Source organism: Dendropsophus ebraccatus, chromosome 10 (assembly GCF_027789765.1).
Source record: "Dendropsophus ebraccatus isolate aDenEbr1 chromosome 10, aDenEbr1.pat, whole genome shotgun sequence".
In the NCBI taxonomy this organism is placed as follows: Eukaryota; Metazoa; Chordata; class Amphibia; order Anura; family Hylidae; genus Dendropsophus; species Dendropsophus ebraccatus.
The window spans coordinates 22,260,154-22,285,116 of NC_091463.1; the positions used below are offsets into that span (position 1 = coordinate 22,260,154).

Consider the following 24,963-nt stretch of genomic DNA (forward strand, 5'->3'; position numbering starts at 1 on the left):
GCTATGATTTGGAAGGTGAGGGAGACTTCCTGGGTCAGAGTACAGGGCTGTAGACCACATTATGCAGACCATGACCCTCCCCCACTCATGCTCCCACCTAGTACAGGGAGCTCTTAAACCAAAGCAATGCTCTTAAACCAAGTCACAATTTTGAAAAAATGTGAGCTCTTAAACCAAGTTACTCTTAAACCAAAGTACCACTGTACCTGTATACTGTGTATAGCAGCCTCTATATACTATATATACCTGTATATTGTATATAGTAGCATCTATATACTGCACATACCTGTATACTGTACATAGCAGCCCCTGTATACTGTTGTAGTTTCAGCGCAGGTGGCACACCACTTACTGACACTGCATACTGGGAGTTGTAGTTTCAGCATTGATGGCTGACCGCTTACTGACACTGCATGCTGGGAGTTGTAGTTTCAGCACAGATGGCAGACCATTTACTGACACTGCATGCTGGGAGTTGTAGTCTCACTACAGGTTGCAGGCCACTTACTGACACTGCATGCTGGGAGTTGTAGTTTCAACACAGACACTGCATGATGGGAGTAGTAGTTTCAGCACAGATGGCAGACCACTTACTGACACTGCATGCTGGGAGTTGTAGTCTCACTACAGGTTGCAGGCCACTTACTGACACTGCATGCTGAGAGTTGTAGTTTCAGCACACATGGCAGAACACTTACTGACAAGGCATGCTGGGAGTTGTAGTTTCAGCACACACTACAAGCCACTTACTTTCAGTGCATGCTGGGAGTTGTAGTTTTAGCGCAGGTGGCAGACCACTTACTGACACTGCATGCTGGGAGTAGTAGTTGTAGCACAGATGGCAGACAACTTACTGACACTGCATGCTGGGAGTTGTAGTTTCACTACAGGATGCAGGCCACTTACTGACACTGCATGCTGGGAGTAGTAGTTGTAGCACAGATGGCAGACAACTTACTGACACTGCATGCTGGGAGTTATAGTTTCAGCACAGATGGCAGAGCATTTACTGACACTGCATGCTGGGAGTAGTAATTTCAGCACAGATGGCAGACCACTTACTGACACTGCATGCTGGGAGTTGTAGTTTTAGCACAGATGGCAGACCACTTACTGACACTGCATGCTGGGAATTGTAGTTTCAGCACAGATGGCAGACCACTTACTGACACTACATGCTGGGAGTTGCAGTTTTAGCACAGATGGCAGGCCACTTACTGACACTGCATGCTGGGAGTTGTAGTTTTAGCACAGATGGCAGACCACTTACTGACACTGCATGCTGGGAGTTGTAGTTTCAGCACAGATGGAAGACCACTTACTGACACTGCATGCTGGGAGTTGTAGTTTCAGCACAGATGGCAGACCACTTACTGACACTGCATGCTGGGAGTTGTAGTTTCAGCACAGATGGCAGACCACTTACTGACACTACATGCTGGGAGTTGCAGTTTTAGCACAGATGGCAGGCCACTTACTGACTGCATGCTGGGAGTTGTAGTTTAAGCATACATGGCAGACCACTTACTGACACTGCATGCTGGGAGTTGTAGTTTCAGCATGCATGCTGGGAGTTGTAGTTTCAGCATACATTGCAGACCACTTACTGACACTGCATGCTGGGAGTAGTAGTTTCAGCACAGAAGGCAGACCACTTACTGACACTACATGCTGGGAGTTGTAGTTTCACTACAGCCTGCAGACCACTTACTGACACTGCATGATGGGAGTTGTAGTTTCAGCACAGGCTGTAGACCACTGGGATTTGTAGTTTCAGCACAGGTGGCAGACCACTTACTGACACTGCATGCTGGGAGTTGTAGTCTCACTACAGGTTGCAGGCCACTTACTGACACTGCATGCTGAGAGTTGTAGTTTCAGCACACATGGCAGAACACTTACTGACAAGGCATGCTGGGAGTTGTAGTTTCAGCACACACTGCAAGCCACTTACTTTCAGTGCATGCTGGGAGTTGTAGTTTTAGCGCAGGTGGCAGACCACTTACTGACACTGCATGCTGGGAGTAGTAGTTTCAGCTCAGATGGAAGACCACTTACTGACACTGCATGCTGGGAGTTGCAGTTTCAGCACAGATGGCAGACCACTTACTGACACTGCATGCTGGGAGTTGCAGTTTTAGCACAGATGGCAGGCCATTTACTGACACTGCATGCTGGGAGTAGTAGTTTCAGCACAGATGGCAGACCACTTACTGAAACTGCATGCTGGGAGTTGCAGTTTTAGCACAGATGGCAGGCCATTTACTGACACTGCATGCTGGGAGTAGTAGTTTCAGCACAGATGGCAGACCACTTACTGACTGCATGCTGGGAGTTGTAGTTTCAGCACAGATGGCAGACCACTTACTGACACTACATGCTGGGAGTTGTAGTTTCACTACAGCCTGCAGACCACTTACTGACACTGCATGATGGGAGTTGTAGTTTCAGCACAGGCTGTAGACCACTGGGATTTGTAGTTTCAGCACAGGTGGCAGACCACTTACTGACACTGCATGCTGGGAGTTGTAGTTTCACTACAGCCTGCAGATCAATTACTGACACTACATGCTGGGAGTTGTAGTTTCACTACAGCCTGCAGACCATTTACTGACACTACATGCTGGGAGTTGTAGTTTCAGCACAGATGGCAGGCCACTTACTGACACTACATGCTGGGAGTTGTAGTTTCAACACAGATGGCAGGCCACTTAGGGCCCTATTCCACCAGACGATTATCGTTCGCATAATCGTTAAAGATTAACGATCTCAAACGACCGCTATTGCGAAAGACCTGAAAATGTCCACTCATTTCCATGGAACGATAATCGTTACTTATGATCGTAATTGCGATAGTTTTTTCTTCGCTATCTACTGCGATCGACCGAAGAACGGCTTATTCAATGCGAACGATTTTCAAACGTTGTGCGAACGAGCAACGATAAAAATAGGTCCAGGTCTTATAAAGCGATCAACGATTTCTCATACGGTCGTTAATTGTTAACTGCAGTTCAACCGAACGATTATCGTTTAGATTCGAACAATTTAACGATAATCTGAACGATAATCGTCCGGTGGAATAGGGCCCTTACTGACAAGCTTGCCTATGGCTGGTCTGCAGCCGGATGTGGCTGATAACAGGGAACAATAGATTGTATGGATGACTTTGTAGCTCCTGGAGTGTGGGGCATGTTGTCAGTCTGCGTCATTAGATTTCACTTAACACTTCAGAAAAGTTTGTATCAGTGAGAAAGTTGGTGCCTTGCCATCCGTCTGTAACCCTGGTGACAATCCTCGCACAAACACACGCGCGCACACCTCCGAGCAGAAGGAGATTAGACCTCACAATAGTCTCTAACGTCTCTCTCTTCTCTAGGATCATGTCTTCAAAGGAGGAGCGCGGCGGGTCTGCCCTGGAGCCCTGCAGCCATGTGCTAGGTGAGTGCACAGCAATGCTCCACGAAGGCTTGATGGGAGTTGTAGTTTTACAACAGTTAGAGAGCCACAAAGTGGACAATGCTGATGTACAATAATGACTGACACTTTCTCGCTTTGTATACACGACCACAGGCAAAAATGAAGTTTCTAGTGACACGTATAGGAGACAGAAGGTTAAAGGGGTAGTTAAGCAATTTTTTTTTCTTTCAAATCAGCTGGTGGCAGAAAGTGCCAGAAATTTGTAATCAACTTCTATTAAAAAATCTCCATTCTCCCAGTACTTATCAGCTGCTGTATGTCCTGCAGGAAGTGGTGTTTTCTTTCCAGTCTGAAGAGCAGGAGAGGTTTTCTATAGGGATTTGCCACTGCTCGGGACAGTTCCTGACATGGACAGAAGTGGCAGCAGAGAGCACTGTGTCAGACTGTAAATAATACACCACTTCCTGCAGGACATACAGCAGCTGGTAAGTACCTGAAGACTTTTTAATAGAAGTAAATTACAAATCTCTACCACTTTCTGACACCAAATGATTTGAAAGATTTATTTTAACACCTTTAACACCTCATTGACTTCAGCTTATATTTAGCTTATGTCCACCTGAAAATTATTATCACTTATTAAGTTATTATAATCAGATCTCATAGTTATTTGAGTTAAGGCCGTGCTCATGCACCGTCAGGCTATGTGCACAATTTGTAAGAGACCGGCCGGTACTGCAGTACCAGCCGGATGATCTTTAGGGCCGCATGGTTCTGATGCGGACGCATCCATGCACGCCCGCATCACAACTTCCCACAACACACTATGGAGCGAGCGGCCGGAGCCGCTTGCTCCATAGCGTGCAGTGACATGGTTTTTTGAGGATGAATAGCGGCCGCAGAAAACTGACAGTTGTTTGCAGCGCCGCTAGGGATCCCGGCCAGAGCGTATACCATGTGTATACACTCCGGCAAGGATTCCATAGGCAGCAATGGCACGTATATTTCTGTATAAATCACGGCCATTTTACAACGGCCGCAGTTTTATGAAAATATACGTTGTGTGAACATAGCCTCAAAATGATAAAATTTTTCTTAGACGGACGTCATTTAATGGCAAATAAAATCTGTTACTGTAAAATAACGTCCGTTATTGAACAAATACAGATGTTGTTTTAAAATAACAGACATTATTTGCCGTTAAATGACGGCCGTCCAATATAAAGGGCTGTCATTCTGACTGTGTATGTACACGCCCTAACAGGTATTCCACTCAAAGTAAACTTTTAATACGTTGCTGTCCTGGCAGAGAACATAGCAAACAGCACTGTTTTGTCCTCCCCTGATGCCCCCCTATGTCATCTTCAGGTCCCGGCTGAGTGATCCCACCTCCACCTCCGAGCAGGACTCCAAGCTAATCACTGACAGTGACAGGACAGCGCCGCAGCCAGTGACAAGTTCTTCTCAGAAGTGGGGGTGTGATTGTTCAACCGGGACCGAAAGATGCCATAGGAGGACACTGGGGGAGCATGGAAAGGTAAGAACAGCCTGTTTGTTATGTTCTCCCCAAGGGCAGCAACATAATAAAACTTTAATTTGAGCGGAATACCCCTTTAAGCTCCATTGCCATGTGTTAACGTAGCTCCAATCACTTCATTGGAACTTAGCTGCAATGCCACTCACAAACTGAGGGCAAGAGTGGTGCTGTTTCTGGAAGAAATGCCATGTTTTTTGATCTTTGGCAACATGCCCCATGCACCCTAGCCTTGATCCCACAGTAGTCAGTCAGTGGCTGGAGTTCCTCATACAAGTACTGCACAGGTTCCTAGTTAGCATCCCCATGTAACACACATGCAAAACACAACTCATTGGTTTCTAAGTTGAATACAAGCTGTAGTTCACACTGTGGGCAGTTACAGGCTGCTGGTTTAAGATACCAGTCAGGTAAATAAAGGCACAGGTCACCATTGTGATGTTTGATTTGTGAGGGTAGTATTAGGCTATGTTCACACAACGTATGTTTAGCATAAATCACGGCCGTTGTTGCAGTTTGCAACAACGGCCGTGATTTATGCTTAACATACGTTGTATGGGCATGAATGGAATCCCGGCCGGAGAATATACACATGGGGGGACATGTATGAAAAGACGTAAATGCCTTTTTTAGACGCAGATGGGGCAGATCTGCATAAAATATTTGCAAATGGTTTTTTTTGCATGGACAGGCTCTGTGGGATCGGGATTTATGTAGAGACAATGCGCCTCTACAGAAATCCCCTGAGCTCCGGAGCTGCGGGGACATTTGTAAGCCCGGCGTAAAAAATGGTGGGCTTCATAAATGTCCCCCATAGTATATGCTTCGGACAGGATTCCATCCGGCCGCACGAAAAACTGACATGCCAGTTTTCTTCGGCTGCTATCCATTGAATGTCAGTTCACACAATGGAGAGTACGGCTCCGGCCGCACGCTCCATTGTGTGCAGCTGTACATTGGGACACGGTTGCACCCGCATCACAATTCACTAGAAATGAAGAGCAGTACCGGCCGGGAGGATCTTCAGTAACAGCGGCTGTTCTGTGACCCGGCCAGGTCACAGAAAGGCCTGTGTTATACGCCATGTAAACATGGCCTTAGGATCCTATTACACGGAACGATTTTTACCGATTAACGACTATCAATAAATGATTGCAAACGAGATTGTTTATCGTGAACCAGAAATCGTTCACCATATTACACAGAACAATGGTCGTTAGTTAAGATCGTTATTGCGATCGTTACTATGATCGTTTATTCCTTCTGATCCCAGCAAAACAATGAACAATGAGCAATTACACTGAACGATTAGTGAACAAATGCGGAAATTGAGCGAACGAATGTGGAATTACAGCGAACGTTTAGCAAACGATTAACGACATTCGAACGATTTTTCGATCGTTGCCTGCAATTACACAAAACGATTATCGTTTAAATTTAACGATTTTTTGCACGATAATCGTCCCGTGTAATAGGGCCCTTAGGCTGCAAACATAAAATAAAAAATTGTATAGGTTGTAGGTTGGGGTCAGTGATTTTTCTTGCATACTGTTGTATTGTGGAGCTGCTTTCTCTGAATGTTATGTTGTGAATTGGTTATTTTTCTCCTGTAGATGTATCTCGTGCCTGGGACAGTCTGCTAGAAGCCAAACATGTGGTAAGTGAGATACATGTAATGTCATGGAGTTCACGTAAGGTCTGGGCATAGCGGACCCAGTTGTTATGACATGTCAACCCCTAAAAACAAAAAAAGGACATAAAAATTCTCTAAAAAGCAAGAAACAAGGGGGAACATTTATCAAACTAATTGCGCCTTTTTTTAGTCTAATATATCTAGTTTGTGCTCAAAATAAATCTAATATGAATTTATGAAGCTGTTTTAGACAAGACTATCCAAATTAGATGCGACTTTTTGAATTAGATTTTTTTGTTAATTAGATCGAAAGTGCGCCAGAATTCTTTTTTAGCTAAATTTATTAACTGAGCATTTTTTTTAAAAAACTCGCATATATTGGCGCATCGCTACGTCTGCTCCGATACGGGTGAATTTATTAGACTAATTAAAAGACCATTATTTTTAAGACACATTTACTATGCTATTAGACAATTTACATAAATTTGACTAAACATTAGACTGGAAATTATGCCAAAACATTTTTGACAAAATCGTGTTTTTAGATTTGTTAGTAAATATCCCCCAATGTGCCTAATGAACTCTGGATGTTCCACCAGGAAACATGCAGAATCTCTGTCCCATAGCAGGAGCCATGGCCGCCATCATCTCCCCCGATAGATAGCCGATACATTCTTCCTGCTAAACAACCCAATGATCATACATGCTGCATTGTCTTTAGTTACAGAGAATAGAAAATAAGGTTGATATTCAGAATCAGCGCCGTAAACAGGCGCAGAAGGTACGCCGGAGGTTACAGCTGGAGAGGAATTCATCGTCTGGTAAGTCTCTGTGCTTAAATCTTTGAAGGGGCACTGGTAGCAGAAAGTTATACAGAATTGTAATTTACGTCTATTGAAAAATCTCAAGTCTTCCAGTACTTATCAGCTGCTGTATGTCCTGCAGGAGGTGGTGTAGTCTGACCCAGTGTTCTCTGCTGCCGCCTCTGTTCATGTCAGGAACTGTCCAGAGCAGGAGAGGTTTTCTGTGGGGATTTGCTACTACTCTGGACAGTTCCTGACATGGACAGAGGTGGCAGCAGAGATCACTATGTCAGACTGGAAAGAATACACCACTTCCTGTAGGACATACAGCAGCTGATAAGTATTGGATGACTTGAGATTTTTTTTTTATAAAAGTAATTTACAGATCTGTATAACTTTTTGGCACCAGTTGATTTAAAATACATTGTTTTCTATGGAGTTCCCCTTTAAGGTGTTGCCCAATGAATTAAGTTATGCCCCATCCCCATACGACATAACTAACTGCATTTGGACCCTCTTCCATCAGAACTGTAGTCAGGCCGGGACATGCGGCAGTAATATGGACACAAAATGCATCTAAATTACATTTGTATGAAAGCAGCCTCATAGTTGAACCTCGGGACGGCAGATATTGGGAATTACAGGTACCGCAGCCGCTGAGTTATCCAAGTGTGAAGGGGAATGTTAGTTACTCAGGCGATGGGCCAAGAATTGTTTAGTTTTAGATAATGCAGAAGTACATTTGCTGCCACATTGTGTAAGCGGGCAAGCCGAGACCTGCTCCGAGAGACGGGCACAGGATGAAACATGAGGGGCTGAGAGGGGCCGCCAGACATGCATCAGCCTCACACGTCTTTATTGTCTAGCTCCAGATTCCTGCTCTTCACCCGTCAGTGATTCTGCACATCTAAAGAGACATCAGACCCAGGAGAGGAAACCTGACGAGACCTTCACCTTACACAGGTGAGAGCAGGCACCACCCACTCAATATGGTGGAATCCATTATTAGAAGTAGATCTGATTGCATTGTACATGGAACCTATAACTTGCACATCTAATTTGTGACATCTAATGATTGAAGTAGTCACGGAGTTGTCTAGAGCTGTCCATTCACATTACATAGCTGTGGGCCTAGCCTTGTTGACGGTTACACCTCTATAAACATGCATGCGGTCAAGTGTACATGTGTCCTCTCCAGACACCTCTGGCAATGGCTTGTCTCCCTCGAAGATATTCATCTGCCCTTCTATCCCTGACAACTTCTACCAAGGGATAGTTGGGTGGCCCATATACTTAATAGATGGTCAGCCAGTCATTAGAAACTTAGCAACTTAGCGTCCTGTTAGACAAAGCGATTTTTTACGATAAATGATTGCAAATTAGATAATTTATCGTTAACCTTAAATCGTTCACCAATCGTTTGGTGATCTCCCAACTAGGAGGCACCCCTTGGAAATAGGCTTCCCTCCCCTGGAGGGATATCTGGCTATTACCGTGTTTTGAGACTCGTAACTGAGACTCCTTAGACCCCTCTTTTGCATATTTAAATTTATAGGGGGCAATGCATCAGTGGAGACTCTTCAGTGAGTACTCCACTTGATTTTTTTGTCTCTGGTCTCCCTGAGTTCAGCGATTGCTGTGTTTTGTTGGTCTATTTTTCATTGCCCCTGTTAGCCAGAATCCTACTCCACACTGACGAGGGGCAACTACCCCGAAACGATCGTCTGTGGATGGATGCCTGCTAGGGCTGGGCGGTATACCGCAAAAATACCGATACCGTCACTGGCGTCGGTTAACCGACCTCAACTTAGCCAGGACGGTATCTGCGGTATTTTTGTAATTTTTCTGCTGCTCCTCCAGCTCGGACATGCCGGCGTCACTGCACACACAGCACAATAACTTGTGCAGGGACGCCGGTATCAGAGCGGGAGGTGGAGGAGCAGCAGGGTCCAGGTGACAATGTCGCCCGCCCCGCCCCCCGCAGCCAAGCGCCCCCCGCCCGTCCGAGCGCCCTCACCCCTTCCCTCCCCACCCGTCCAGGCCCCGTCCCGCCGCACCTGTCCGTCCATGCGCCCACCCGTCAAGTCCGGTCCCGTCCGGCGTCCCTGCACACACAGCATTGCCCTCCCCGCCACGCTCGGACGGGACTTGTGTCGGGAAGTGAGGTGCAGGTCGGTCGGGCATTCCGCCTAACAGCCGCGGCTGACCAGCTCTACATATCACGTCCCGCCGCCCCGGCCACACATGCAGGTCCCGGTCTCTGCAGCAGGCTGCAGAGACTGTAATGGTGATGGTCCTGCGGGTCCTGGAGCTGAACAGCGGGATCTGCATCCTCCGATCCCGTTCTACAGCTCCAGTAATGGCAGCGACGCTATCACCATTACAGTCTCTGCAGCCTCCTGCAGAGACCGGGACCTGCATGTGTGGCCGGGAGGGGAACCTGTGTGCCTGAATAAGAGGAGGGCAAAGTCCCCCTGTGTCCCCCCCCCAGTCGCCCCATTCCCCCCCCAGCTTCCCCAGTCCCCTGGTGTCTGCCCCAGTCCCCCTGTGTCCTCCCCAGCTGCCCCATTCCCCCTGTGTCTCCCCCAGCTGCTCCAGTCCCTCTGTGTCCCCCCCCCAGCTGCTCCAGTCCCCCTGTGTCCCCCCAGCTGCTCCAGTCCCCCTGTGTCCCCCCAGCTGCTCCAGTCCCTCTGTGTCCCCCCCCAGCAGCCCCAGTCCCCTGGTGTCTGCTCCAGTCCCCCTGTGTCCCCCCCCAGCTGCTCCAGTCCCCCTGTGTCCCCCCCAGCTGCTCCAGTCCCCCTGTGTCCCCCCCCAGCTGCTCCAGTCCCCCTGTGTCCCCCCCAGATGCTCCAGTCCCCCTGTGTCCCCCCCAGATGCTCCAGCCCCCCTGTGTCCCCCCCCAGATGCTCCAGTCCCCCTGTGTCCCCCCCCCAGCTGCTCCAGTCCCCTTGTGTCCCCCCCCCAGCTGCCCCAGTCCCCCTGTGTCCCCCCCAGCTGCTCCAGTCCCTCCCAGCTGCCCCAGTCCCCCTGTGTCCCCCCCCCAGCTGCTCCAGTCCCCCTGTGTCCCCCCCAGCTGCTCCAGTCCCCCTGTGTCCCCCCCCCAGCTGCTCCAGTCCCCCTGTGTCCCCCCAGCTGCTCCAGTCCCCCTGTGTCCCCCCCAGCTGCTCCAGTCCCCCTGTGTCCCCCCCCAGCTGCTCCAGTCCCTCTGTGTCCCCCCCCCCCCCAGCAGCCCCAGTCCCCTGGTGTCTGCTCCAGTCCCCCTGTGTCCCCCCCAGCTGCTCCAGTCCCCCTGCGTCCCCCCCAGCTGCTCCAGTCCCTCTGTGTCCCCCCCAGCAGCCCCAGTCCCCTGGTGTCTGCTCCAGTCCCCCTGTGTCCCCCCCAGCTGCTCCAGTCCCCCTGTGTCCCCCCCAGATGCTCCAGTCCCCCTGTGTCCCCCCCCAGCTGCTCCAGTCCCCCTGTGTCCCCCCCAGCTGCTCCAGTCCCCCTGTGTCCCCCCCAGATGCTCCAGTCCCCCTGTGTCCCCCCCAGCTGCTCCAGTCCCCCTGCGTCCCCCCCAGCTGCTCCAGTCCCCCTGCGTCCCCCCCAGCTGCTCCAGTCCCCCTGTGTCCCCCCCAGCTGCCCCAATCCCCCTGTGTCCCCCCCAGCTGCCCCAATCCCCCTGTGTCCCCCCCAGCTTCCCCAGTCCCCTGGTGTCTGCTCCAGTCCCCCGTGCCCCAGCCCCCCTGTGTCCCCCCCCAGCTGCCCCAGTCCCCTGGTGTCTGCCCCAGTCCCCCTGTGTCCTCCCCAGCTGCCCCATTCCCCCTGTGTCCCCCCTGTGTCCCCCCGTGTCCCCCCTGTGTCTGCACCAGTCCCCCCTGTGTCTGCCCCTGTCCCCCCGTGTCTGCCCCTGTCCCCCCATGTCCCCCCCAGCTGCCCCAGTCCCCCCCGTGTCCCCCCAGCTGCCCCAGTCCCCCTGTGTCACCCCCAGTCTGACCCAGTCACCCCCTGCCTGCCCCAGACCCCCCTCAGTCCCCCCCCAGCTGCCCCAGACCCCCCTCAGTCCCCCCCAGCTGCCCCAGTCCCCCTTTGTCCCCCCCCCCCCCCCGCTGCCCCAGTCCCCCTGGTGTCTGCTCCAGTCCCCCCCAGATTCCCCAGTCCCCCTGTGTCTCCCCCAGTCCCCCTGTGCCCCCCCCCCCCCGCTGCCCCAGTCCACTGGTGTTTGCTCCAGTCCCCCTGTGTCCCCCCCCCCAGCTGCCCCAGTCCCCCTGTGTCCCCCCCCCCCCCCAGCTGCCCCAGTCCCCCTGGTGTCTGCTCCAGTCCCCCTGTGTCTCCCCCAGTCCCCCTGTGTCTGCCCCAGTCGCCCCATTCCCCCTGTGTCCCCCCCCCCAGCTTCCCCAGTCCCCTGGTGTCTGCCCCAGTCCCCCTGTGTCCCCCCCAGCTGCCCCAGTCTCCCTGTGTGTCCCCCAGCTTCCCCAGTCCCCCTGTGTCTGCCCCAGTCCCCCGTGTCCCCCCCAGCTGCCCCAGTGTCCCCCCCAGCTGCCCCAGTCACCCCCTGCCTGCCCCAGACCCCCTTCAGTCACCCCCAGCTGCCCCAGTCCCCCTGTGTTTCCCCCCCCCCCTGCTGCCCCAGTCCCCCTGGTGTCTGCTCCAGTCCCCCCCCAGCTGCCCCAGTCCGCCCCCCCTCTTATAATCATACACCCCTGTCCTCCCCCCGTATAGTCATACGCCCCTATCCGCCCCCCTATGTATAGTCATATGCCCCTATCTGCCCCCCCCCTGTATAGTCATACATCTCTATTAGTCATACACCTCTGTCCGCCCCCCCGTATAGTCACACACCCCTATCCACGCTCCCTGTATAGTCACACACCCCTATTCGCCCTCCCTGTATAGTCACACACCCCTATCCGCCCCCCCTGTATAGTCATACACCCCTATCCGCCCCCCCTGTTTAGTCATACACCCCTATCCGCCCCCTATCCCTATGCGCTGCCTGTATAGTCCTGTAACCCGATCCCAACCTCCTGTATAGTAATACACCCCAATCCATCCCCCCCCATATAGTCATACACACCTATCCCTCTGTGACCTGTGTATACCCTGTAGAGGCTGTATACCTGTATATACACATGTCCAGGTCTCTGCTGAGACCCCCTAATAATGACAAATAATAATAATGATAATAGACTAACCATGGGTTGCTGCTCAGTGAGTTCTATTTTACTTTTTTGAATCAAAATATCGCCAGTTTGGCACAGCAAGTGGGTGTGGTTTGCAAAAAAGGGGTGTGTCATAATTATCGTTCAATTATCGTTACCGCGGCTACATGTGCGATAAACCGCGATATTGATTTAGGCCAATATCGCCCAGCCCTAATGCCTGCCATGGTAAACCCTTGTCATGTCGCAATACTCGCCACAGAGTTAGACTTTGAAGTAAAAGGGGCCACCCTGGTATTTCCCTATTTATTTTCCAATACTCGCAACCGAGTGGGACTTAAGGGGCTACGTATCAGGGTGTTTTGGTGATCTCCCCACTGGGAGGCACCCCTAGGTGGCAATAGGCTTCCCTCCCCTGGAGGGATAACTGGCTATTCCCGTGTTTTGAGACTCGTAAGTGAGGCTCCATGGACCCTTCTTTTGCACGTTCACCATATTAAACAGAACGATAGTTGTTAGTAACAACCGTTACTACGATCATTTACTCCAGGGGTGGGGAACCTCCGGCCCGCGGGCCGCATCCGGCCCCTGAGACCTCCCGATGCGGCCCGCGGCCCGCAGCTCCCCTGTGATGCTCGCCGCTCTGCTGGGGAAGAAGCCGGCATACACCGCATCCTCCGGTGTCTGTGACAGCTGGCGGACACCGGAGGATGCTGTCTGTACCGGCTTCTTCCCCAGCAGAGCGGCGCGTGTCTTTAGTCTCTTGCGGGCCGCGCGCGATGACGTCATTTCATCGCGCGCCGCCTGCAGGAGAAGACCGGCACAGAGGACCTGGGAGAGAAGAGGACCTGGACAGCGTGGGAGCGGAGGTAAGGTGAGAGGGATGTTTATTTTTTTATTTGGGGGTTAACTAGGATCCCAGGGACATGACTGATGGGGGGGGGGGGACAACTAGGCTACCAGGGACATGACTGATGGGGGGACAACTAGGCTACCAGGGACATGACTGATGGGGGGGACAACTAGGCTACCAGAGACATGACTGATGGGGGGGGGGGGGGCAACTAGGCTACCAGGGACATGACTGATGGGGGGGGGGACAACTAGGCGACCAGGGACATGACTGATGGGGGGGGGAAAACTAGGCTACCAGGGACATGACTGATGGGGGGACAACTAGGCTACCAGGGACATGACTGATGGGGGAGACAACTAGGCTACCAGGGACATGACTGATGGGGGGGACAACTAGGCTACCAGGGACATGACTGATGGGGGGGGGGACAACTAGGCTACCAGGGACATGACTGATGGGGGGGGGACAACTAGGCTACCAGGGACATGACTGATGGGGGGGGGGACAACTATGCTACCAGGGACATGACTGATGGGGGGGGGGACAACTAGGCTACCAGGGACATGACTGATGGGGGGGGGAATAACTAGGCTACCAGGGACATGACTGATGGGGGGGGGGACAACTAGGCTACAAGGGACATGACTGATGGGGGGGGACAACTAGGCTACCAGGGACATGACTGATGGGGGGACAACTAGGCTACCAGGGACATGACTGATGGGGGAGACAACTAGGCTACCAGGGACAAGACTGATGGGGGGGACAACTAGGCTACCAGGGACATGACTGATGGGGGGGGGGACAACTAGGCTACCAGGGACATGACTGATGGGGGGGGGGGACAACTAGGCTACCAGAGACATGACTGATGGGGGGGGAATAACTAGGCAACCAGGGACATGCCTGATGGGGTTAACTAGGCTACCAGGGACATGACTTGGGGGTTAACTAGACTACAAGGGGCATCACTGGGGGTTAACTACAATAGCAGGGGCACTAGGGGAACAATACTATGCCTTGTCCTGGGTGCTGCAAACCCCCGCTACTAACTGCCGCGCACGGTATGCGGCCCTTGAATGATTTTATTAATGCCCGACCGGCCCTCGACATGGAAAAGGTTCCCCACCCCTGATTTACTCCATCTGATCCCAGCAAAAGAAGGAACAATGTGGAATTACACTGAACGATTAGCGTTGATTAATGATGGCAGGGGGACACTGAGGGACACAGGGCACTGGAGGGACACTGAGCATCCCTCTGCCATCATCCTCCTCAGCAGCCACAGCCCGCACAGCTCTGGGAGTCTGGTCATGACATCACCATGTTATCCAGGAAGTGACATCACTGGTATCCAGGAAGTGACATCACCATTTTATCCAGGAAGGGAAGCCTTGATGCAGTAGTAAGTGCAGGGGAAAAAAAGCACTTTTTAAGCATTTCCCGTAATAAGTGTATATTGGGGATTTGTATAACTTTTGGGGAGCAATACAATACTTTAATAAAAATTTCACTGGATGTCTCCTTTAAGGCTATGTTCACACGCTGTCCAAAAAAACGACCGATCCCCCCGTGAACGGTCATTGTTTAACACTACCTATGCTCGGAATTAATGATTATGATGATTCATTCCGGCTGTAGGTAGTGTTAAACAAGGGCCGTTCACAGGAAACGGCCGTTGTTTGTACAGCGTGTGAACATAGCCATAAAGTGGGCCTGTCATTTCTAAACAAAAGACAAGTTTTGATGGGTTGGGAGCTGGGCGTTTGGACCCCCACTGATTGTTAGAACAAGCCAGAAGAAGGATGCGGCTGAATGCTTCTGTCTCCAGTTTACTGCTCTCCGCCTCTCTGTAGAAACCATCTCATTGCAGAGAGTGGAGAGAAGTGTTTAGCTGCACTCTTTCCTGGTTCCTTTTAACAATTGGTGGGGGTCTAAGCACCCACACCCTGGCCGATCAAAACTTTCAGTTTGCCCATGTATAGAGCAGCAGCGGCGCTGGAAAGGCGGTACTGTGGTCTTTTTTTGGGGGGGAAACTCCCGCCCCTCTATGACGTAGCTCCAGTGATTCGGCTAACGCTGCACCATGGCTAGAGTAGGGACTCATGTGTATCAGAAGATCTGCACATGGTACATGAGGCAATATGGTTTGATCAAATTATAACTTCTGATGTTGGTTTTTAAATGTAGCTGAACATGCTTTAGTATCAACCATGGGTTAGATGTGCAGCCATTTCTGTGTTCTCCAGGCTTGTACTTTGGCCTGTCACTTTAAGGTTATGTTCATACAACATAAAACATGGGCAAAATACAGTCGTATTTTTGAGGAAAAATGAGGGCCATAATTGTATAAATATAGCATGCCCCATGGACCTCATTATAGTTCATGTTATGCTGTTTATTGTCAAAAAAACAGAAGGTGCAGCAGCAACCCACAGGTGCAAGGGCTTAACCGTATATACTCCTCCCAGCGTACACACGGTAAACACCTGCTCTGTAGATATTAAAAAGTGAGGATCTTAGCAAACTATTTGATCAGAGTGTACCATGTCGCCACGTTAAGGCCTCCTCGAGACACGGTAAGCCCTTGCACCTGTGGGTTGCTGCTGCACCTTCTGTTTTTTTGTCTGTACTTCAGCCACAAGCAGCATGCAACCTGCAGTGTGAACAGAGTCATAGATGTGCGGCCAATTTTTCCTTTTTTATGCTGTTTATTGTGTTCAGATAAAGTCAGTCCATGGTTTCTGTTTGATCTGGACCTTGTTCTGGTCTGAGCATTTTGGTGATTTTTATGTCCTATTGTTCATTTGTTTTCACTTTTTCTATATAGTGAAGTCAATTCTTCACCCAAACTTTGGGATCTCTCGAGTAGAACCAGGCCTACTCCATTGCTGCTGGAAGATATACCATCCATGGTTGGATTTCATCAATACCACATGGGATCCACTCATGACAATATATTAGCAAAGTCAGACCAGGAAACTCTCAGTAATGGGCCGGGCATGGCTTTAAGCGGTTCCTCAGAAGAACATGTAGACCACGCGCTAACTCTGTCTGATCTGAGTCTCCGAACATACACCCTAGAAGAAGAGATGGAGGACATAGTCAATCCCTATCCAGCCGTGACCTTTCCATCTGGCACACATATAAAACCTGATATTAGGCCTTGTTTATCACCGGACCCCATCACCCCTCTGAAGGATAATCTCCGTGTGCAGAAGTTGGAACATCTGAGGTGCCAATCACCTGAAAGAAAACTCGAAAAACTTAAAGAAAGGATCCAGGAACAGAAAAGGCGCCATGATCTCCTTAAGAGGAGCCTGACAAAACCTCATCAGAACCCAGAACCCCTTCGCAAAGCCGTGATGAAAAGGAAAGTTTGCAAGGTGACCTTTGGTGTGCCGGCCCGGCGTGACAGAGGTAAGATGTCCTCACACTCCTTCACAAGTGAGTGATCTCGCAGTCCGGCAATTTCATTTTCTTTTGGAACCACTTCATCCTTTTTAATTGTCAAGAACTACAGATCTATGGTCCGGGGACTCATTGAGATGTAGAAATATTTTCAAGGTCCCATATTTCATAGACTTGTTCTGAGGGAAGTTACATTAGACATAAGTCTATTTGTCACAGCACGCTGGCACAAGTGAAATGAGAAGCGTGTTTGTATTTATTTTGTTTCTCAAGAAATCACCTCAAACTTTTCCTTTTAACCCCTTTGTGGCTTTAATAATTTTGCAAGGCTGATTATGCTACATAATGGGGTCAGATATGGGGAATATCTATATCATAAAAATCTAAGTCTGTCTGTCTGTCTGTCCTTCTGTCTGTCTGTCTGTCCTCTATAGACTTCCAAACGCCTGAACCGTTTGACCCCAAATTTGGCACACAGATACATTGGGTGCCCGGGAAGGTTATTGCGAAGGTCCCGTCCCCGCCAGATGTACAGGAGGGGAGGGGGAGGGGAAAGAGAGGCGCCTCATAGAGATGAATGGGAAAATCTCCTCACTGCAAACACAGGTGATATAATTAGCTGCAGCAGACACGGCAGTTGGAGCCTTAGCAACCAATAGGATTACTGCTTTCATTTTCACAGGGAGCAATGGTTGCTAGGGAAGCTGCCTCACAACATCCACAGTAATAACTGGTAGGCCCCCTACTCCAACTATACAGTACATGTATACAGGACCCCCTACTCCATCTATACAGTACATGTATACAGGACCCCCTACTCCATCTATACAGTACATGTATATACAGGGCCCCCTACTCCATCTATACAGTACGTGTATATACAGGACCCCCTACTCCATCTATACAGTACATGTATATACAGGGCCCCCTACTCCATCTATACAGTACATGTATATACAGGACCCCCTACTTCATCTATACAGTAATGTATATACAGGACCCCCTACTCCATCTCTACAGTACATGTATACAGGACCCCCTACTCCATCTATACAGTACATGTATATACAGGACCCCCTACTCCATCCATACAGTACATGTATATACAGGGCACAACAGGTATACCAAACTGTGACTGGGTAACACTGCTACACCAGACCTGACTAATACCGCTATACTGTGCTGGATAACACTGTCATACCAGACCTGACCAATACCGCCATACTGTGACTGGATAACACTGCCAGACCTGACCAATACCGCCATACTGTGACTGGATAACACCTCCATACCAGACCTGACCAATACCGCCATACTGTGACTGGATAACACCTCCATACCAGACCTGACCAATACCGCCATACTGTGACTGGGTAACACCGCAACACCAGACCTGACCAATACCGCCATACTGTGACTGGATAACACTGCCACACCAGACCTGACCAATACCGCCATACTGTGACTGGATAACACTGTCATACCAGACCTGACCAATACCGCCATACTGTGACTGGATAACACTGTCATATAAGACCTGACCAATACCGCCATACTGTGAATGGATAACACCGCCACACCAGACCTGACCAATACCGCTATACTGTGCTGGATAACACTGTCATACCAGACCTGACCAATACCGCCATACTGTGATTGGATAACACCGCTATACCAGACCTGACCAATACCACCATACCGTGACTGGATAACACCGCCACACCAGACCTGACCAATACCGCCATACTGTGACTGGATAACACCCCCATACCAGACATGACCAATACCGACACACTGTGACTGAATAACACTGCCATACGGGTAAATACAACCCTGCAGGTATACAGGACACTACAGGTATACAGGACCCCAAAACTATACACTACAAGTGCACGGGACCTCCACAAAACTATATACTACAGGTATACAGGACCCCAAACTTTACACTACAGGTATACAGGACCCCAAAACTATATACTACAGGTATACAGGACCTCCACCAACTATATACTTCAGGTATACAGGAACTCCACCAACTATATACTTCAGGTATATAGGACCCCAAACTATACACTACAGGTATACAGGATCTCAAAACCATACACTACAGGTATACAGGACCTACACCAACTCTATAATACAGGTATACAGCACCTTCACCAACTCTATACTACAAGTATACAGGACCCCAAATATACTACAGGTATACAGGAACTCCACCAGCTATATACTACAGGGATATAGGACCCCAAACTATACACTACAGGTATACAGGACCTCCACCAACTCTATTCTATAGTTATACAGGACCCTCAAACTATTTACTACAGGTATACAGGACCCCGAACTATATACTACAGGTATACAAGACCTCCACCAATTATACACTACAGGTATCCAGGACCCTCAAACTATAAACTACAGGTATACAAGACCTCCACCAACTATACATTACAGGTATACAGCACCAACTATATACTACAGGTATACAGGACCCCCGAACTATACAGTACAGGTATACAGGACCTTCACCAACTGTACACTGCAGGTATACAGGACCTCCCTCAACTATACACTATAGGTATACAGCCCCCCAACTATGCAGTACAGATATGCGAGACCCCTAAAAACTATACATTGTGGGTATACAGAACCCCTACAACTATGCACTACAGGTATACACTAATTCTACTGATTAACTCAGATGAAACAATACCTTTAGCTTGGCCTCCTGGGCACCTTAGAACAAATCTAATTAACACACTGACACTTTATACCCGGGCAGCACCGGGTACATTTTCTAGTGTACTATAAATGAGGACAGTAGGGGCTGGTGGGGAGGGATAAGGAGATGAAGAGGGTCATGGGTTGTAAATGTAAATAGTGATTGCGCAAACCTGTTAAACCATGGGGCAACGTTCTCTAAACCCGAACACTCTGCATTTAATTTCCGGTGGAAGGAGAAGTTAGATGCAGCCCTATGGCTGCCAGGAAAACAAGGATATGGCCTATGGCTGTATCCATGTTTTCCAGGACTGTATTTGACTTTTGCAGCTGTGTGGAATCAAACTCTGTTCGGGTTCGGAGAATGTTGCTGAACAATTTAACAGGTCCGCTCAACGCTAGCAATGACTATTTACATAGAGGGCAGCAGCTCCTGCAGGGTCCTTTACAGTCCTCCAGGTAATTATTCCCTAACTCAGAGGACGTTCTGCTGCCCCGAATTAGATGAAAATCGGACAATGGGCATGTCATATGATGCGCTTGCCACTTCTTAAATGGAACCAATCCCCTCCCTGAGGGAGTGTGACCTGACCCCAGTATCTTATGGCTGCCGAGCACAGCTAGCGGGCAGCAGTTTGAAGAAATCCATGTTTAATGCTCAGTCCTGATTCCTGGTAAGCCGGTATGAGGGAGGAGCTGCAGTGACATGTAGTCACACTGCCTCCACCCTCCCAGCCGCTCACACTTGATTGACAGCCTGAGTGCTGGAAACTTAATGCAAAGCCCACAGCCACTGTGAAGAGTGGCTGGGAAGAGTGAGACGGCAGCGTGTTTACATGCCATCATGCCTAGTTACCAGGAGCCAGGACCAAGCATTAAACATAGATTTTTTAAATTGCTACCCCGACGGAGAGTGCTGGGCACAGCATCGGAGTGCTGCGACCGTCAGCTGCAAGGTACTGCAGCCAGGTCACACTCCATCAGGGAGATGATTGGTTCCCTTTCAATAAAAAAAAAAATTGTATAAAAAAGTGCCAATAGGTGGCGGTGTAGCTTTTATAGATGTACAAGTGATCAAACATTATTTCCCAACAGCATAGCCTACTCACTAACCTCATCACACCCCCTGCGTCTTCTAGTCACTGCTTTTTTTTTAAGGGACTGGGTCTACGGTGGCAGACCTGCATCAGAGTCAGATCTGAAGGATGCCATTGTTCGCCATGTTGTAGCAATTAAAACATAGCATAGCGACAGCGCCATCTAATGGTGACTTTTATACTAACATATGTGAAATAAAAAATGCTGTGTGCCCATTGTTAGATTTTCTTCTCATTCCAAGTAGCAGAACGCCGTCCAGATTCCTCTAAGGTGGGGTAGATTATTTTGCTGACTCTGTACAATAGTGTCACCCTCACCTGTCCTAAGGAGAAGCTTACCATGGCAGATAGTAGTACAGATGATGTAATTCTTAACCTTAGAGGCATTACTAGACAGACAGTCAGTGCAGTCACCATAGTAGTACAATGGTCTAATACTGGGTGGATATTCCAGCTAGATGCATGTTCTGCAGAGAACAGCCATGACATGGTATGTCCAATCAATGTATATATGCATATTAGAAGTACCTGCCTGCTCTGACCTGTCAAAACATGGACTGCACAAGAACTATATGGTTATGTATATAGATAGATAGTTAAAAACAGATGATTTTATTTACTATTTTTTTACTATTTAGTTTTATTGACTATTTGTTTTTTGCTATAGTGGTTTTATACTTTTTGTGTATATACTATATATAGAGATAAATCACACTTTTTCCATCCACTTACTATAGAAGAAGTTCTACCATATGAAGTTCTTTTCTTTTGCAGAATGCATAGCCGGGAAATCTTTTCGAGTATGTAGTGGAGAAGATGTCATACAAGAAGATATGAAGAAGAAATCCCACAACCATAAAGGAGATACAGGTTAGTGGCCGATCTTGACACATTCTTGTTCATGACAGTTGTCCTAAGGCAGGGGTAGGGAACCTTGGCTCTCCAAGCTTTGGCTGTCCAGGCATGATGGGAGTTGTAGTTTTGCAACAGTCGAAGAGCCAAAGTTCCCTACCCCTGTCCTAAGGTGTCATACAAGGGACTGTATTATAGATACAGATCCATAATACGGTGCCTACAGAAATCCATGGAGCCATACTGTGACACACAGAAGTTTACTTGTCTATAATTGAACAGAAAGAAATCATGGAAGGTTTTGTAATACTGATCTATTCTAAAGCATATGGCGACCACAGGGACACAACTGTAGGCCTCATACTGGCAGAAATGCCAGAGAAATCATTGACATAGATAATAATGGTTGCATCTACAATACTGACTTTAAGCAAACAGAGGGGACCATGCTTTTCTTAATATTTCTCCTGATCCACGCATACATATGAACACCCTGCTGAGCCAGCCATGCATATATTTCAATAGAGATGAAGATGGGCAAGCTGCTGTCAGACTCATACAGTGGCAAATTATGAGAACAAAGGATCAGGCTGTTTAGAAATGCCCAATCCATCTCTTCCCCGAACAAATTATACGGTCGGCCATTCCTGCCAAAAACGGGGGCTTGGCTCACATATGTCTGGTGTGTAGGGAGGCCCCTCAATCTGTCTAGGATTTTGAGCAGTATATGGAGCTGAAAGTGTACCTATCAAATAAACAAATGTCCGACATATTATAGTGACATGTCAGAAGTGTGTATTGGTGGGGGTCTGGGTGCTAAGACCACCACCAGGTCTGGATCACAGTTCTTAGAATCACTCTTGCAGTGTAATCCCAGTATAAGGGAATTGTCATTAGACTCTAGATTATTTCAACAAAAAGTTTAATGGAACTTTTTTACAGCTTTAAGGATTTCCCGAGAGAGAACTCTGAAAAGCAAAAGTCCTGTTACCAGAAAGGAGTCCTTTAAATCCCCGTCTCCAGAGAGGAAAGGGAAACACTCCGGTGAGTAGATGTGCAAAGAAGTAGAAATAAAATGCACAAAAATACCCAAGTATAATGACATGTCGGCCTCGCATCACACTGGTGTCGTACTTGCAGAGCTGGCTTTGAACAGTAAATGGTAAAAACTGCAGTCATCAGGTTGGGTGCCAGGGATTTATAGTCAGCGGTACAGTGCACTGTCTATGAACTAAGGGCCCTATTACACGGGACGATTATCGTGCAAAAAATCGTTAAATCATTTGAATTTAAACGATAATCGTTCTGTGTAATTGCAGGCAACGATCGAAAAATTGTTCGTATGTCGATCGTTCATTTAGATCTGAACCTAAAATTATCGTTAATCGTTCACTAATCGTTTGCTTATCGTTCGCTGTAATTCGTTCGCTCAAGTTCCGCTTTTTTTCACTAATCGTTTAGTGTAATTGTACATTGTTCATTGTTTTTCTGGGATCAGAAGGAATAAACAATCATAGTAACGATCGCAATAACGATCATAGTAACGATCATAACTAACGATTATAGTTCTGTGTAATATGGTGAACGATTTCATGTTAACGATAAACAATCTCGTTTGCTATCGTTAGTCGTTAATCGTTAAAAATCGTTAAGTGTAATAGGACCCTAAGTCACAACAACGCTCATTGCCTGCCTGTCTATGGATGCATCACTAAGAATTCAGTACAAGCTGTGGCAGAAAGCCTGAGATAACAGAGCCCATCATTGTTTTATGCAACCTGGGATTCACTATTAGATAGCTGTTAGCTCAAGTGAACACCTGGTACCGTTCATATCATCCGGGCTTCCAGAATGTAGAAAATTTATTTTATTTTCTACATAGTGTCAAAACACTTTCCCAAGCTTCCAAAGTGCTGAGGTACGTAACACCTCCTCGCCCCCCCTCCCATCCTAGACCCTGCTTGATGTACGGCATTCAGCATTCAGTCGTTTAGTTTCAGAAAGTTATATAGATTTGTAATTTACTTCTATTTAAAAATCTCAAGTCTTCTCATACTTATCAGCTGCTGTATGCTATGCAGGAAGTGGTGTATTCTTTAAAGTCTGACACAGTGCTCTCTGCTGTCACTTCTGTCCATGTCAGGAACTGTCCAGATCAGTAGCAAATCCCTGCAGAAAACCTCTACTGCTCTGGACAGTTCCTGACATGGACAGAGGTGGCAGCAGAGAGCACTGTTTTAGACTGGAAAGAGAGTACACTACTTCCTGCAGGACATACAGCGGGTGATAAGTACTGATAAATTAGAGATTTTTTTTTTAAATAGAAGTAATTTACAGATCTATATAACTTTCTGACACCACTTGATTTTAAAGAATTTTTTTTTGCTGGAGTACCACTTTAAGCCCCATTATACAGTGCTTAGTCCTCATGTGCTCATAGCTCAGGTTAAGATAACTTTACATCTCCAAGTTTTCTTGGAGTCAGAGGGCAATGTAGTAATAACAATAACCAGTATAGAAAGCCCCTTTAAGTAGAGTATTTTTAAAGGTCAGCCACAGCAAACTCTGTATATTAGGGGACAGTTCAGACTGTAAGGGCCAGGACAGAATCAGCATAATGACGCAGTGTGTCAGTGTTTAAAATGCATGAAATATTAAATTTAAGGATTTAATGGATTTGAAAAATGGTTTTGTGCCCCGCTGAGACTGGCCCCTAAGATCACGGTCTGAGAAAGCATTTGTCATTGCAACCGTGAGTGTCAAGGACTCCTTTTTGGTCATTAGTTTCTGTCAGTGGTGATGCCGGGACAGAGCCGCGGATAAGATAAATTGGAGTTCAAAGGTCGGCGTCACCATCCTACCCAACGTGATGAATTGGAGTCAAAAATTTGCTGCAGTTAACGAAAAATTAATTTGCACTTTGGCTACAGAGTAACAAGTCTAACACGAGGAGGCGAGAGGTGACGTGGCAGCGTGCTGACAGGAGCTGGCCGTTTTTATATAGGAAACCAATAATAATAAAAGTATTAATCAGTAATAGGCGGCTTATGGTTATATTATAGAATCAGTTCAATACAATGCAGCTTTTCATGCGATAGAAATTCCCTTTTCTACCGTCTTCATTTCTAATTCCCTATGGAGGCTGTCTCATGAAGGTGATACATGTCTATAGCAAACTGAAGAAAAGGTCCAGAAATCAGAATCAAAGAAAAACCCTGGGTCAATTTCCTAACATTTAGTAACTCACTGCTCTTACAGTAAAGAATCCTCCTCTGTGATGATGGTGAAACCTATAGACGTAGAGGATGCCCCCTTGTCATGGGTACAGGCAGTAGTGGATTATAATAGGGGCATTTCGGGCGGCAGCCCGGGGCCCTGAGCTCCTGGGGGGCCCATAACCACCCAAAAAGACTTATACTTTACACTTCCGCCATGATTTGCCAAAAATCACTGTTTTTCTATGGCAGTTTTGCACAAATCAGAACATCATGATATTAT

The 24,963-nt window shown here is 48.2% G+C and overlaps 2 protein-coding genes across 4 annotated transcripts in view; one reads left to right on the top strand and one right to left on the bottom strand.

Annotated features, from left to right (window-relative positions):
- The window catches only part of GPSM1 (G protein signaling modulator 1), a 258,983-nt gene that overhangs the window by 221,150 nt on the left and 12,870 nt on the right, over positions 1-24,963 (bottom strand). The gene's annotated exons all lie outside the window — the stretch shown is intronic.
- CCDC187 (coiled-coil domain containing 187) overlaps positions 1-24,963 on the top strand; it is a 76,188-nt gene that overhangs the window by 1,181 nt on the left and 50,044 nt on the right. Inside the window, exons 2-8 of the mRNA XM_069943959.1 lie at positions 3,377-3,438; positions 6,565-6,608; positions 7,306-7,405; positions 8,254-8,350; positions 16,212-16,801; positions 21,388-21,483; positions 22,408-22,509. Coding sequence (XP_069800060.1) covers positions 3,381-3,438; positions 6,565-6,608; positions 7,306-7,405; positions 8,254-8,350; positions 16,212-16,801; positions 21,388-21,483; positions 22,408-22,509 — 1,087 coding nt within the window. The 5' untranslated portion in view covers positions 3,377-3,380. The remainder of the gene's footprint in view (positions 1-3,376; positions 3,439-6,564; positions 6,609-7,305; positions 7,406-8,253; positions 8,351-16,211; positions 16,802-21,387; positions 21,484-22,407; positions 22,510-24,963) is intronic.